The following is a 17,085-nucleotide window of genomic DNA, read 5'->3' on the forward strand; positions in this document are numbered from 1 at the left end:
GGAGCACGACAGCAAGCAGACGGTGGGTTTAGCCTTGAATTCTCCCTGGGTTCCTGGGGTGGAGAGGATTTAGGATTGTGCATGGGCGCTGTCTCGGATCTTCTGTATCTTCCATACTCTGTGGCCAGAACCTCACCTCTCTTCCTGAGTGTCCCTCTGCAGTCAAAAGCAAACGGGAAACTGTGCCTGTTGCTTTCTCTTTAGGTCACCCCCTTCCTTAATGGGGTTGGCAGTGGCGCTGGAGCCCCAGGGCCCGTTGGAGAGTGCGGGTGGCAGGGGCATCTAAGGTTTGCCAGCCTGTGCATGCCGGGGGAGCTGAAGGGTCCAGGGGTGCTGCACTTGGTATCCCCTACCCCTCCCTGTCCACAGGACACTGAGATAGAAGGCAGCACCTACCCATGGGGAGGGAAGACCCAAAAGTGGCCCGGGCTGCCTGCACTTAACTCTTGGCTTCCTTCCCTGCCCTCCAGCCCCTGCCTGGGTCTGCAGCCACAGCTCTGTTTGAAACACCCCTCCCTCCTGCTTCGAGGGAGGCTTGGCTGCCCAGGGGTTATTTTGGGAGCAGCCTGTGAGATCCAATGGCCTTGTTAGGGCAACACTGACCTTTCTGTCCCAGGAGGAGGGCAGGGCTGGAGAAGGGGCGGGGCAGCGGCAGGGAGATCTGGACTGCACACCCACTGGGGTGGAGGAGAAGGGGGCCAGGGGCGGCCTTCGGGAAATCTGCCTGGGCTGGGGCTGCCACTGGGGAAACGGGCCCCTCTGGATACCGGGACCCCTCTACCCAACACCCTTCACTGTGCTTCTTAAAGGGATCACAGCTTTTCCCTCCGACTCCATGGAAGCCAGACTTGGGACGCTTGGTGGGGACATTTGAGTCTTCCCTGCTTGCTTCCTTCACCAGTGGCAGCCTTCCTCTGACTAAGGGGGGCCCCAGGCATGGCTCTCACCAGCACCCCTAATGCTGACCTGGCTCCTGGGCTCTTTCAGCCTCTGCTAGCCTCTTGCTTCCCTCCTCCAGGGGCGCGGTGGTGAGTCTGGGGGCTCAGACCGAGGGTGCCTGGACAGTGTCAGTTTTCCCGGACAGCCCCTGCACCCAAGCTGGAGGACGGCGAGGTGGTAGGGGGTGAGGATGAGATGAGCGGGGGTCGCTTTGACTTTGATGATGGCGGGGCATACTGTGGGGGTTGGGAGGGGGGGAAGGCGCACGGACATGGACTGTGCACCGGCCCCAAGGGCCAGGGCGAATACTCCGGCTCTTGGAACTTTGGCTTTGAAGTGGCAGGTGTCTACACCTGGCCCAGCGGAAACACCTTCGAGGGATACTGGAGCCAGGGCAAACGGCACGGGCTCGGCATAGAGACCAAGGGGCGCTGGCTCTACAAGGGGGAATGGACTCATGGCTTTAAGGGACGCTACGGAACCCGGCAGAGCTCCAGCAGCGGTGCCAAGTATGAGGGCACTTGGAACAACGGTCTGCAGGATGGCTATGGCACTGAGACCTACGCAGATGGAGGTGAGCCCGGCCTGGGACCTGCAGGGCTGGGTGGGGCCATAGCGGGAGGGACACTGAGGGGGGCGGTGGGAAGGGCAGGACAGCTGGCACAGAAGTAGCTGATATGATTTGCTGTGTGGCTCTGGGCAAGCTGTGCTACCTCTCTGTTCTGCCATCCATTTTCTAGTTATTAAAAGATAGGGCTAGTAAAGGCAGGCGTACTTAGTACAAGGCTTGCTGTATGCTATGTACTCTAGACACACTCAAAAAAATATAATACTGCTGTCTGCATAGTTGGTGTGTAAATAGCTGTGGAGTAGACTCTAGAGCTTGTATTTTAGTAGAATTTGGGTCTGGTCTGGACTTTGCCATAAAAATTGTTTTCAAGCCATAGATCAGGGAGAATGTTTACTCAATTGCTCCCCCCACTCATTCATCCACCCACTCACACACGGTCTTTCCTTCGGTGCATATTTCTGTCCTACCTACTATTTGCCAGGCACTGTACCAGGAGTAACGTGGTCCCTGGCTTCAAAGTTAGGCGTGCGGGCATTATACACAGCTATGTGCAGACAGCTGCGGCAAGAAAGAGCAGCCGGGTTTGGGGAGGGCAGGGAGGGCTTCAAAGGCCAGGAGACTTGAGGGAGATCTTGATGTGAAGATGTGATTTCGAGAGTGGGGGTTGAAGACTGTGTCCTGGCAGAAAGAAGAGTTCATCCAGAGGCTGGGAAGAGTGAGCCTAATCACGAGTTAAGGAGACACAGAGGTTCCCGTAGCAGAACAGTGCTGGGAACTGGCCGGGCAGCCATTACCTCACCTACTGGTGTGACAGCGCTCACCTGAGCCTCCGTTTCCTCATCCATAAACTGGGGTGCTTTAGAGCATGAATGCTGCTCCCCAAGTAGTCAGTAGAGATGCAGCCACAGCACGGTCTGTCCTCCAGACAGAAATGCAGGTTCTGAGGCCCCATGCAGACTTTTCTGAATCAGCATCTCTGAGTAAAGGCCCAGAAAACTGATTTAACAAGCCCATCGGGAAGAGCTCAGCATGTCAATGTTTCTAAAATACTGCTTTGGGGTATGGTGACTGATGCCTACAATCTGGGGTACTTGGGAGGCCGAGGCAGGAGACTCACTTGGGCCTATGAGCTTGAATCCTGTCTAGGAAACATAGACAGACCTGGCCTCAAAAAAAAAAAAAAAAAGAATCTGTTTATTTATTTTGATGTTTTGAGACAGAGTTTCACCATGTAGTTCAGGCTGATCTTGAATTCACTCTGTAGCCCAGGCTGGCCTCAAACTCACAGCAATCCTTCTGTTTCAGCCTCCCTAGTGGTGAAATCACAGGACTGTGCCACCACAGTCAGCAGAAAATATTAATTTAAATCAGGGGCTATGCCAGATGTGGTGGTGCATGCCTGTCCAGCATTCAGGAGGCTGAGGCAGGAGAATCACTGCAAGTTTGAGGCCAGCCTGGGTTACAAAGTGAGTTCAAGGCCAGCATGAACTGCACAGTGAAACCCTGTCTCAAAAAGACAAAACAAAACAAATAAAATCAGGAGCTAACAAACTGTAGATCATAGGCCAAACTGGCCTGTTACCTTTCTGTGCAGCTTGTGAGCTGAGAGTGGTTTTATATTATAATTGTTTGGGGGAAGAAAAGGCAAAAGAAGAACAACTTTGGCGACATGTGAAAATTACATAGAAATCCCTGTGTGATGTCCTCAGTTTGGCCTGTGGTCCTACAGAGCCTAAAGCATTTTACCTTCTGATTCATCACAGAAACAGTTTGTTAGTCCTTGGGAAGCTGAGGCAGGAGGATCATGAGTTCTAGGCCAGCCTGGGCTGCATGGGGAGTTTGAGGCCAGCCTGAGCTATACAGCAAAAGCATGTTTCAAAAAATTTAAAACTGAAATGTTGCTCCTGCTTTTAATGGTTATTAGATTCCTTCTGGCACAGAATAAGTCTATGGCATCTTCCTAATGTGCTACGTGGCTCAAAACTGGCTATTGAAAAAGTAATTCTTTGAACCACAGAAGGCATATATAAAACATTATTTTTGCCACCCCCCCCCATAGTAGAATATAGGAGGCTGGCATTCTGGAATGGGGCAGGGGGCAGGAAGAAGCGTCAGCAGCCCTCAGGCTGCAAGATTTGCTCAAGCCAAGGCCCTTGGGCACCTGTGAGCTGCCTTGGGTCAGGGTGTGTTGGGGTCTGGATAGACCTGCCCTTTGGCATGTCTGGATGTTAATGGGTTGTGTTTTTGTGGGCTCGGGTGGCAGCCATTGAGCACTGGCTAGAACTGAGCAGTGCTAGGGACAAATTCTGGCTCCATTGCTTGCTAGTTTGGTGACCTTGAGCTGCTTGCTGACCCTCTCCAGTGTGGTGCAGTTCGGCTCACCAGATGGTTATGCTGGCAAGGGTGTCGCTGGTGACACAGCAGAAAGCAAGCCTCAGTTTCTCCAGCTGTACATGGAGACGATCCTCGAGTGCTTACGAGGTGTCAGTTACATAGGCAGAGCAGCACATGGTAGGCATGCCATGCCCAGCATTCCTTCCCTTCTCCTTTCTCTCCAAACCGAGAGTAAACCAACACTCACACATGTGAGTCTGGGCATGTGAGTCACAGGGACACACATTGCCGGGCTGATGTGAGCATGGGAACCGATGTGTTGATTTTCCAAAATGTCTGTCTAAGAGGAGGAAACCCATTCACTCATTCATCCCTTCACTGACTCCCTCATTTTCCTGCTCAGTCCCAGGCACTGTCCCATAGCAAGGTCTAGGGGTTGGAGCAGTGACTATAACTTCCTGACTAGTGGGAAAGACAGAAATAAACCAGAAAGTACTCGTACACAGTATGACAAAATAATATGATGAATATTAAAACTGTCTTAAAATTTACTATAGTAAAAGACACATTGTCATGGGTCCCCCTCGGAGCCCTCCTCCTTGCTTCTCACGTCCTTACACCATTGTTCTTGTCACTTTCTCGAACAGTGTTAGAAGTCCTTTCACATGAGTGTCTTTAGTGGCACTGTTGTGGCTGCCTTGAGGTCCTGAATCAGTTCCGGATGTTTACCTTTCATGGGCATTTTGATTTGGGGGAAGGACCAGAAGCTGTATGCTGCTGGGTTTGGTGAGGGGGTGGATGAGGACGCACAGGAATATTTTCATGGCTTTCTGTTAGGTGTCACTCACTAGCAGCGTTCACCATTTTGTTTTAATCAAATCTGTAAAGACACCCATGAAAGAGGACATTCAGAGCTGCTTCAGAAAGTGACAAGAATGCGGGAATAAGTGTGTTCAGGATGAGAAGGAGTATTTTGAGATAAGTGAATGCAATGTGTCTTTGACTGTAATACATTTTTAAATTTTAAACGTGTACCATATACTCCAGGCACTCTTCGTTTATGTAAGTTCCAGAAGTTTCTAGCATACTAAGAAAGGAGAGAGGGAGAAGTGTCGTGTTTTCGATGAGGTACTCAGAGCAAGGTGGGGAAGACTGGAAAGGAAAGAGGGCCTTTCAGGCAGAAGAACAGAGATCCAGGACCAGGCTGGGCAAACTTGGGGAGCAGCAAGACCCCTGGGACTGCAGGAGCCCCGAGTGAGCGAGGGGTTCAGACAGGAGTGCAGGTTGGAATGGTGGGCAAGGGCCTGATCACTCAAGCTTTGCAGGCCTGTTTTTCCTCCCCAGTGCTAGGGATGAATCCAGGGCTTTGCACATACTAGGCAGGTGCTCTGCCACTGAGCTACACCCCCAGCTCTTTTTACATTTTATTTTGAGACAGGAGCTTGGTAAATTTCCCAGGCTAGCCTCATACCTGCAGTCCCCCTGCCTCAGCCTCCGGAGCAGCTGCAATCAGAGATTTCCAGTGCTGTGCCTGGCTAGACAGGCCTTGGGTTTGATCCCAGGTGTGCCGAGAGCCCACAAGGCCAGCTAACTAGAAGACCTGCTATCCTGGTTTGTCAGAGATGTAGTCTCCTCCCAAATGAGATGGCCCATATCTAAGGGCCCTGGAAACCTCATGGATTCTCTCTCCTAAGCCACACATGAGGTGTAACTCTCCAAAATTAGATATGGCCACTGCTTTGGAAAATCTCTTTAATCAACCTGTCATCAGTCCCCCAGGGTTTGTTAAGGATCTACCCTTTGCCCTATCCTGAGTAGCACTGAGAGAAATAGGATCCTGTGATTAGGAACGGTTGGGAGGGTTGGGAGTCCGTCCCTGGGCTTTGTAATCTCTTCATATCTTAATTTCTTCACCTAAAAAATGGACCTATCCTAATCTGTCATAAAAACTCTCACAGGATAAACAAACACGATAAATGACAATCGCTATCATTTCTATTATCTATTATCTATGATTAGTTCATTTAACAAATGCATATCACATGATTATTATCAAACCTGCACAGGGCTACCCTGGGGGCTGTAGAAATGGCACAGAACGGGGCAGGCCCATGAATTCACCGGGAATCTCACAGAACACTGCACGCAAGACAACACAGAGGGTTAGGCAGGGGCAGACATGACCCTAAGGAAGCATAAGGGGGGAACTGTCAGACTTAGGATCTCAGAGTGGCTTCTTGGAGTAAGCAGCCTGACTTGGCCGCGTGAGCCCATCTACTAGAAGTTGAAAGAACAAAGTCCTCATAAATGCCAGGAGGCCCCACACTTGTTCATCCAGGAGACAGAGCTGAAGCTTGTATCTTGTTTTGTTTTTGGTACCAGGGATCAAACTCGCAACCTCGCGTTTGCCAGGCAGGCGCTTATGCCACTGAGCTAAATCCCCAGCCCTGAATCTTGCATCTTATCCTAAATATTGAGAAGCGTTCTCTGCTGTTGACCTGGCCTTGCAGCCAAGTACTATAGGTGACTGCCTGCTGCAAGCCAAGCAAATTATCTAATTTTGGAGAGTTACACCCATGTGTGGCTTAGGAGAGAGATTCCAGCCAGCAGTAGACAGTGCAATCAACTTAGGGGTCAGGGCTTACCTTTTACAAAATGGAAGGAAAGCAACAGAATAGCATAGAAACTGTCAGTTTTCACGAGGATAAGATAAAGCAGTGTCTCCTGAGACATTTGTTCCCCTGAGGATGTGTGTGTGTGTGCATGCATGTGTGCATTTAAAAACATCTGTGCTTATAAAATGTATTTCTGAAATAGATTCATTTCTATCTTCACAAGTCATAGTCAGAATGTTTGAAAATTATTGTTCTACAGCAACTTGTGATGTAGGCGCAGTGTCTCATGGATCACTGTGAGTCCGAGACCAACCTGGGTTACATAGTGAGTTCAAGGCCAGTATGAGCTACGAGGTGAGACCTTGTCTCAAAAAGTCAAAATCAAAACTAAACAAAAGCGAGTAAGAAAAAGCAAGGTGACTTGACCTGGCATTTTGTTTGAAGCCCCTGCCATTTTTATCTCCATAGATTTTCTCTTTCCTCCAAGGCCTTGTTTTGGTTGGGTGTTAAACTCTTCAGCTCTGGCTTGGAGAGGGGTAGTAACGTCAGGCACATGGGCCCTGGTCTCTCAAACCCTGCTGGGAGCCTCTGAGTACCTTCCACATCCTTTACCCCTCAGTCTCCCCTGGCCATATAAAGCAAAGCTAAAAATAGCTGTTGACTTAAAGCTCGCACACACATACCCCAGCCCTGAAGAAGTGACATGCTACATGGCTGCCGGGCTGTTTCCACGAAGGGCCATTTGTGATCCTTGTTTTCTGAGGTTCTGGTCTTGACCTGAGAGGCTCATATGTGACCTGATGCTTCTCTCAAGATGTGTGCTTGTGTGCATAGACAACCTGTGTTTTTTATGAGAGATTTTCTCAGAGAGTTATTGGATTAGTAAACTCATGCTCATACAAATTTCAGAATCATTGATTACCTTAATAATGAAAAAATTCAGCAGAAAAACTAGGGCTTAGAAGAATGACTCTTTTCCATAAAGCAAATGATAGTAAAGTTAGCATTTTTGAAGTGCTTACTATGTACTCGGCACTGTTGTGGGTGCTCTATTCTGGTTGTATTATTTAAACTTCGGCAATAATTTTATGGGGAAGGACTGTATTGTTGCTACCTGTTTTACAGATAAGGAAACTGAGACCGATCATACACGTATTCTCATTCAAGTTAGTAAGAGGAAAAGATGGAACAAGGAATAGTTAAATGTTTGTAATATAAATAAGTACTTTAATAAACAATGCACAATGATATAAAATAGGATGGCTACATAATTTGTAGGACCCAGTGCAAACGCAAATATGGGCTCATTCTTCAAAACCATTTAAGAATTTCGAGATGGTGGCTGGGAGTGGTCGTGCATGCCTGTAGTCTCATCACTCTGGGAGACTGAGGCAGGAGGATCACAAGTTCAAGTCCAGCCCGGGTGATTTAGAGATTTAGCAGTACTTATCTCAAAATAAAAATTTTAAAAAAGTGGTGAGGCTGTTTCTCAGGGCTAAGACCTTGGTTTCAATCCCCAGAACTGAAAAATAATTTCAAGATGGTGACAGCAGAACATTAAACTCAGGGCCAGTCCCTCTGCACCCACACAGATTGACCCCCCAGGAAGTTTACCTTCATGGTAGTAATAACGGTGCCTGTCCTTTACTGAGTCCTCACTATGACTAGACTCTCGCTAAGAATTTTACCTGCCTTACATTATTTGGGCTTCTTAAAACCTGCTTATGGCTGTGTGTGGTGACACACACCTGTAATTCCAGCACTTGGGAGGCTAAGGATTGCCATGAGTTCAAGGCCAGCCTGGGCTATCTCTCTCTCTCTCTCTCTCTCTCTCTCTCTCTCTCTCTCTCTCTCTTTTTTGGTCTTTTTCGTTTTTTATTGGTACCAGGGATCGAACTCACGACTCCTTGCTTGCAAGGAAGGCGCTTATGGCGCTGAGCTAAATCCCTAGCCCCAACCTCTCTTGTGTACTATACTTTTTTTTTTGGTGCCGGATGGAACTCACGACCTTGTGTTTCCTAAGCAGGCACTTACGCCATTGAGCTAAACCCCTGGCCCTTTTTTCTTTTTTCTTTTTGTTTTGGTACCGGGGATCAGACTCATGACTGCGCGCTTGCAAGGCAGACACTTACGCCGCTGAGCTAAATCCCCAGCCCCTGTACTGTACTATTGACTTTCAAACTTTTATGATTGGCAGCCCACCATAAAATAGGCATTTCATCACCAGGCATGTTGTTACACGCCAATAACCCCAGCACTCGAGAGGCTGAGGCAAGAGTATTACCATGAATTTAAGGCCAACCTGGGCTACATAACGAGACCTTGTCACAAAACAAACGAAAATTCAAGAAATAGGTATTTCACATTGTAATTCCATACCAAACCCACATATAAAAATGAAAAAAATGGAAACAATCATCATAAAACAACATTCCCTTTCCTATATTCAGTTTCGGTTGTTTTATCCTTTACTGTCTCTTGTTCAGAGAATTAAGTGATGTACCAATATGTACAAAGCTTTGGGACAGAGTTTGGCACGTGTCCATGCTTTTATGATTACCACTGTATTTTGAAACGATAAGACGTTTATGTTTATCTCTGACAGCTGGGCCCAGTTTATTTCCCTTGCCAAATCTAATGGCTCAGGCTCATTTTATTTTATTTTATTTTATTTTGGTACCAAGGATGGAACTCATGACACTGCACTTGCCAGACAGGTACTTATACCACGGAGCTAAACCCCCGGCCTGTCAGGCTCATTTTAATCCAGTGGACTCTGAACATGGGCGCTCAGTGGGTGCTCCATGACAGAGGTGTCACATTTTTTCAACCTGTGATACATGTTTCTCGCAGGGGTGAGCTTGAAGGAAGTTAACTTCCTTATTTTATGTATTTATTTGCTTCCCAAAGGGACATCTCTTTGATCTATTTATTTTTGTACCAATATTACACTGTCTTCACTATGGTGGCTTTACAGTAAGCCTTACATTCAAATAGAGAAAATCTTCTTGTTCTAGGTTTAATATTCAAGGTCATTTCTATTTCCATACACATTATGAAATCAGTTTGTCAGTTTCTTACCAAAATAAAAAAGCCTTCTGGGGTTTTTGATTATACTGGCATTAGACCTGTAGATCAGTTTGGGAGAATGAGTATCTTAGTAGTAGTGAGTCTTTTGATTTACAAACATGGTAGAGATCCTGATTTATGTAGATCTTCTTTGGTGTCTTCTTTAGAGTTTTCTGTGACTCCCACACATTTTGCTATTTTTTATGATTTAATTTAGATTTCATTTCACTGGCTGTTCATTGCTAGTTTATAGAAACATAATATCAAGTTTGAATGATTTTAGCTTGCTCAATTTTTTTTTTTTTTAGTTCTAGTGAGGTGTTTTTGTTTCTCAGGTTTTAAAAATGAATATTAATTTAAAAATTTCATGATTGCCATTAAAAATAAAACATAGAGGTCCTAAGAGAATATAATATTATTAAAAGGAAACACATAATACTTAAGCCCTGGGGCCTTAGAGTGGCCAGATGGGGATTCATATCCCGGGTCTGCCACTTCTTAAATATGTGGACCTGGGCAAATATTTCCTTTTTCCCACTAGAGGTGTTAAAATCTCTCTCAAAACATGATTGAGTCAAAGAAAATGAGATCATACCTATACAGCATGTAGCATAATGCTTGGCACATAGTAAATGACAAAATATTGTTTTATCCTGTGTGTATTTTCTTCATACTCCTAAAGGTAAATTAATTTAGAATGCCTGAACTATAGCTGTCCTTGACTTCAGGATAATATTCGAGCCTAGAAACTAGCGTTTGCCTTTGGAACAGGTAACAAGCCAAGATGCTGGTTTGCTTGGTTCTCCTTGTGTCCTGCCAGCACGGACGGAACCCACACCAGGCATGATTCCATTTCGAATGTAGAATCAGCATAATTTAACCTCATCTTGAAAATCCCATGTCCCAGTTTGCAGCGAGGGATCAGCATGACTGTGGGCTGTGTTTCCATCTCAGCAGCTTCTTGGCATTATCTGCAGACCCCAGGGAAGCAGAGCTGCCTCTCGGCAAGACAGGAAAGTAGACACGGGCTTTTCTCTCTGTGGCCTTGTTTCTGTGATTTGTGTCTCCGATTGAACAAATCTCGGTAGACCCGTCCAGACCAAGGCAGGCCTTTGGGATTTGTGCAGGTTGCTTGTTTGCAGGACCTGCTAATTTCAGGCCCCCAGCAGCTGTCCTTTGGGCCAGCCCCTGCCTGCCACACCCTGGGAAGGAATGTGGTCTCATGTGCTGAGGGCTCTGGCTGGGAGAACGGGGTGAGGGGGGTAGACCTGCTTCCTGCCATGAGTCAGGGAGGGGGATGTTCTTGTTCCCTCCTATCCCTTCCCAAGTGGGGGCCCCGGAGAAGGTGGGCAGTGAGGTCTGGTCTTCCTTACTCCTGTGTGAGACTTCCACTCACTATTTAAGGCACTGTCCAGATTTGTGCCCTGCACAATCCACAGAGCAATCCAGACACACGGGGGACAACTCTAGGATGCTTCCCTGCCTGTCAGTGTGAGCACCTTGCGCCTGCAGATGTTCAAGCTTTTGCTGGCTGCACACGGCTGCCCATGGTGTGAAGCTTGGGGCCACTTGCCCAAGCTTGAGGCAGATGTAGCCTGTAAGATATGCTGTCTGGCATGCACCAAGCTCTTACTGCGTTCATTTTTAATTAAGTTGGAATCCCCAGTGCATACCTTCTTAGCCACACAGTCAATTTTAACATCTTCAGTGGCAGAACAAATAGACAGGGGGACATACAGAAAGGGACACAACATCATCCACTACTATCCCTGCCAAGGAGGCATGGAGCGAGGAGGTATTTTGTACAGCACCGTGTAGGCCATAGTAAACTTTTGGCTTTTATCTTGAGACAAATGGGGACCATAAAAGTAATAGGACTTGACTTGGTTTAAAAGGATTCTTTCATTTAATGGGTTCCTTAAGCTACTGTGTCTAAAAGGAACGGGCTGGGCTAGGGACTGTGTCAAGACCAACTGCAAGTTTATTGGAATAATATAGGTGAGAGATTGTGGTGGCTCAGACACCATCAAGATGGTGAGAAAGGAAATGTGCAGGAAGAACTGGTGGATTTCACTGATAGATTTGGATAGGAGGAGTGGGAGGAAGGGGGTCAAGGATGGTTCTGAGTTTTGGGGTGAGCCATGGGAGAATGTCGATGCTGTGAGCTGAGATGGGGTGAAGGCTTAGGGAGGGAAGTCAGCTGTCCAGTACAGGACACTACTTTGAAACATGTCTATTGGACAGGCCTGGAGGCTTGAGGGTAGTGGCAGCCCTAAACACAGGCAGGGGGAGCCTCTTCCGAACCCAGACTCTCTCCCTTTGACCCCTTTGCCTCCACACACCAGTGGGTTCTGTCTTCCACAGTCCTCTGAGTTGCTGGATGCCTTTGCGATGCTGAGCTTCCCCAGGGCCCGGCAGCAGGGCTCCAACTCAGGCCTCACCCCGGCTGTCAGCACCCAGACTATGTCACCCAGTTAATCCTCAGCTTCTTGTGTGAACTGTGGAGTGTCATCCGGGGCAGCAGCCTCTGGATGTGGGGGTGGTGGAGCCCGCAGGTTAAGAGGACTTGTCATCCACCCGCTGCAACCTGACCCTGCTCCCGAGAGCTGTCACAAATGCTGCCAGCTCTTCTGCTTTGGGTTGTCTCTCGGTGATCCCAGGAAACCAGAGACTGTGGAGCTTTGACAGACGGCAGCATTTGGAAGCCATGGGAAGGGACTTTGGTGCCAGCCTCGTAGGCAAGCCAGAGAGCAAGCTCCTGGAATTGTAATGGGAAGACATAATGCAGTCCAAACGCTCACCAAAGGGACTATTAAACTAATTTATGAGAGCATGCAATGAGGTACAAGTCTCATTAGGGAAAGGAACCTAAGATGCTTAAAGTCAACAACAGCGTTTTGGAAAATAGGTCTTGGGTGTCTGCTATCTGCCAGTTCTCAGAGACGGAGTGATGGTAGAGTGATTAACGGCAAATCTCTTGGTCTACTACTGAAATGTGTACATTTGTAAGTAGAAGAGGACCTGGGAGGACCTGAATTGTTAACAGTGGTTACCCTTAGGGAGACTGCAAAGGTCTTTTCTTTTATAGTCACATCTGTTTGAACTGTTTTGCAATGACATATAACTTGTAATTTAACAAAGTTCTCCCTTTCCAACTCACAAGTAATATTTATTTATATGGATTTTTGAGATAGGGTCTCACTGTGCAGTTCAAGCTAGCCTTGAACTCCGCATAAAGCCCAGGCTGGCCTCAAACCCGCCAGCAACCTTCCTACCTCTACCTCCGAATGCTGGGCTTATATTACCACACCCGGCACAAATGATATGTGTAGGCATGGTAGAAACTCTCAAAAATGCAAAAGGAGTTTGGGGGTGTTTCCCAGAATCTAGGCTTAGAATCCCAAACAGCCCCCTTTTGTTCCTTCCCATTCTGAATACTGCTTAGCTTCTGAAGGCAAAGCAGGACAGAGGAAGCCAGTGAGGCAAGCAGTCTGCTCCTGAGTCCCAGCTGAGCTACTGCCCACAGTGTAACCTCGGGCAGATCTCTCTCTGAGCCAAAGCTTCTCATCTGTATAAGAGGACTGGACTGCTGTCTTCAAGGTGAACTGAATTTCTCTCACATGCAACACTAACTTTCTGGCTGTGGATACCTGGAGACATGGTGAGAGGAGACTGTGAGCATTAGCATTATGATCGATTAGCAATGTCTGTCAGGGACACAGGATGGGGGGGCGGTCCTTGTCCTCTTGGACCAGATGATCACCAAGCTCCACGCCAGCTAGATTTGCACTTCCAGAATTGAGGTTGTTAACTTCAGGGTTTCACATCTGCAGACACTAGGAACATGACAGTCCATACCAGTATGGGCTACTGAGGCCAGGCCTTCTTCGTTCATAAGAGCCCACTGTTATATTTTCAGGAAACTTTCAAATTACCTGTTCAACCCCTGGCAGCTTGACCAGCCAGAGTGGGAGTATTCATGTGGTGGAACTTGGCTTATGCTAAGGTTTGTTTTACCTGAAGAGCTAATTTGCCAGAATACCATCGAATACTGTGCTAATCTGAAGTGTCCTTCTCACCAACCTTCTTAGGGTGACCAACTTTCTTGGTTGGTCCTGGTGTTAGCACCGAAAGACTCCTTTCCTGAGAAACCTTTTAGCCTCAGGCAAACTTGGAGAGCAGTCACCCCACAGTGCTTTCCATGGATTGAAGGAAGCCAACTTCTGCAGAGAGCTGAAGATCTCTGCCAGGGAGTCCATGTGAGGCTCAAGCAGCCTCACAAAGGGATCTTGCTATGCTCTGTTATTGTGAGGAGATGGACCAGAGAACTTGTCTAAGGCCATGTGTACCTTAGTTCATTTGACAGTGTCTGTTGAGTGCTGTCTCTGTGTTAGTCATTGTGTTGAGTGCAGGGCATGCTGTGGGGGGCAAGGCTGATTTCTTATAGCAGAGATCTGTTGCAACAAGTCACTTAGTTACAGAGTGGGACAAGTCTACTTTCAAGGGAAAGTAGAATTTATGAGCTGATAACAGGAGAGCCTGGCCTGGTCCAGTAATCAGAGAAGACGTCCTTGAAGCAGTGATATTGAGATCTCAAGGATGACTACGGCTTCACCAAGTGGTAGGGGAGACCACAATGTGGTGGGCAGAAGGGACAATGCGTGCAAGGATTTGACAGTGGGAACAGAGAATTTTGAGTTCCAGAAACAGCCAGAACCCAGAGATGAGAGAAAAAGAGAAAGAGAGACAGACAGACAGAGACAGAGACAGAGACAGAGACAGAGACAGAGACAGAGACAGAGGATAGCTTCTGTGTTACACCCCTCAGGACCCAGATCCTCTTTTCCCTAACTGCCAGGAGTGTGAGCTGCCAGGAGCTCTCTGCTGGGCATTGGCCTCTGCCGATGGGAGCCAGCTCATCCACAGCCAGTACAAGGATATGGGGACCTGGCTCTGTGCTGTGCTGTGGGATGACTCTGAAGGACTATATCAGCGCAAGAGATCCCATGGCATCAGACGAGGCCTCTGTTGATGATACACAATGTCTTCCACTACCAAATCCTACCTTCTTCCTCACAGGCATTCCCGAGAGTTCTGTGCCAAATCCCCTGCATGCAATCTCGGTCCAACTCTGCACCCCAGGCAGGTGGACAAACTAAAGAGATGTTCAGTAGATCTACTAGTTTCCAAAGCCCATGCAATATCCATTAGTATTGTTTTCCCCAAAGGTATCTTTGCCCTGACCTTCTTCTGTTGCATCCTGGGTTCACAGTCTGTATCAAGGTGGATTACAGCCAAGACTAGACTATTCCCCTCTGCTGAGGGCAGGGATGACGAACTTTTTAGAGCTTTCAATGATAGCAGCTGGCTATGGCAAGCATGCCACAGGTTTGCCAAAACCTGGTTTAGGAGCATCTATATGCTATCACTGGTATGGGCCTGTATGTTCACCACAATATGCATGACTGGTTGACTTGACCTGACCTTGGCATGCTTTGGACAAGAGCCGATGACCTACGGACCCTCTGGTGCTCACGCCATGCTCCGTCTTAAATCCTGATGAAGTTGGCTGATGCCACTTCCTTGGGCCTGTCCTAGAGGCTTGTGCTAATTTCTGGGCTTACAGAGAAGGACTTGAGGAACAACAGTGTTAGAAAGAATAGGCAAGATACGCACAAGGGAGAAGGGAAAAAAATGACAAACTTCTCAGGCAATCAGAGTTTGGAGAAGAGGACACAGCACTGACACTGGGCTTTAAAGGACATGGGCATACGAGGTTGGCGAGGTGAGTTAGGACAGGTTATGCAGGGACTGGGCTGCTTGGTAAGGACATCCAGAGCCCATGGGACCCCTGGGAAGGAGATCTTCCTCTTTTCTTTCCCTCCATCTCTGGTGAGTTCCCCAGACAGCAACACTCCAATCTGAGCTAGTTTCCTAGAAACAGAAAGTGTCACTGGCCAGGTTGGGTGATCTTCTCTGTGACCATTCTGTTGCAGGAGGTGGCACACAGGTCTTTTTCCTGTCTCAAAATAGATTCTTTAGCCTCCCTTGGGTTTCTGAAATGATTGTGCTTTCTTTAGAGCTAAAGTGTGTGTGGGAACTTCCAAATCTTTCATTTGGCAGGGATATTCTCAAATTCGTAGAGGAGCAAATATTTGTCAGGACACTTGGATGTAATTGTCAACAACTGTCATGTTGTGTCATAATGCCTGGGTTCTTAAAATTCTTATTTTCAGTTTTTCCAACTGTAAAATTATAATCATGATATTTGTAGCTGGTAAGATTGTGTTTTGTTTTGGTTTCTGCTTTCAATGTGTGGGCAAACGAAAACCCTAACTCCAAATGACCTAAACCAGCACTTTCTAATATAGATATAATGTGATTGATAATTAAAATTGTTCTAGCAGACACATTTTAAAAGATAAAATAAATTTTAATAATATATTTTATTTAATCCATTATCCAGAATATTATCATTTCTGTGTGCAATCAATACATAATTATTGCAATATTTTATTGAGAGATATTAAGTCAATTACTCATTTTACATTCCACCAGCTGGGAGCACCCATGTGTGAACAGCTGCTAACAGGTTTTATAGCACGGATGCAGTGGGCTAGCAAATTGGAGGTCAGAAGAGCTCTCAAGCCAGGCTGCATGCTAGAATTATCTCAGGTGTTTATTCAATCAGCTATACTCCTCTCCCCTCCCCTCCTGCTTCTGGTACTGTGGATGGAACCCAGAGCCTCACACAGGTGAGGCAAGCTCTCTAGCACTAAGCCACATAGCCAGCCTATTAGCCAGCTTGTCATCACTATAACAAAATACCTGAAGGAGGCTACTTATAAAGGAAAAAAAGTTATTTTTATTTTATTTTTTAGCTCACACCTCTGGAGGTTCAAAGTCCAAGGCTGGGCAGCACCACTGATCTGGCTGGTGGTGAGGGCTGTGTGTGGGGAAGAGGTTACTGAAGTTAGAGGGAGAGGCAGAGGCCCAAGACTCCCTTCCCAGAGCACGCCTCCAGGGACCTAAGGACTTCCGACTTGGTCCCATCTTCACAAAATTGTTCCATGTCCCAAAAGCACCACTGTGCAGACTGTAGTTTTAATCCTCTGGGAGCCCCAAATCATAGTGAAACCATATCAATGCTTTAAAAGTACCAGTGTACTTTTAAATCGTGATCTCGGACCAGGAAGGTGGATCTTGTCCTATAGATGTAACTTCCAGAAACTACCTGCACTGTGTGTTTAGGGATGTAGAGGCAGGTGCACAGAGGAGAATGCTTTCTTTCTCCCAGGACAAAGCTCTGAGGCTTCTCCCGAGTAGAGCATACTAGCACAACCTAGAGATTCCGAGCGTGCTTTCCGATGAGCAACCGCACCGAGGCAGAAAATTGGAGCTGGTCTCCTTGTGTCCCTCTGAGTTCTCTCTGTCCTGCCTGCTCTTTTTCATCTTTACAGTTAATCCTTTCTGGGCAGCTTTTCTGATCAAAGATTGACCTGCCAAAAGGCTAGCCTTAGGGGTTGGGGGTACAGCTCAGTGGTAGAGCACTGCCTA

General features: G+C 47.2%; 1 protein-coding gene across 1 annotated transcript in view; it reads left to right on the forward strand.

Moving 5' to 3' along the window:
• Positions 1-638: 638 nt before the first annotated feature.
• The window catches only part of Jph2 (junctophilin 2), a 71,329-nt gene continuing 54,882 nt past the window's right edge, over positions 639-17,085 (forward strand). Inside the window, exon 1 of the mRNA XM_063248295.1 lies at positions 639-1,513. Coding sequence (XP_063104365.1) covers positions 1,135-1,513 — 379 coding nt within the window. The 5' untranslated portion in view covers positions 639-1,134. The remainder of the gene's footprint in view (positions 1,514-17,085) is intronic.

Source organism: Cavia porcellus, unplaced genomic scaffold (assembly GCF_034190915.1).
Source record: "Cavia porcellus strain 051 isolate PalLab524CR breed Dunkin Hartley unplaced genomic scaffold, mCavPor4.1 scaffold_5, whole genome shotgun sequence".
Lineage (NCBI taxonomy): Eukaryota > Metazoa > Chordata > Mammalia > Rodentia > Caviidae > Cavia > Cavia porcellus.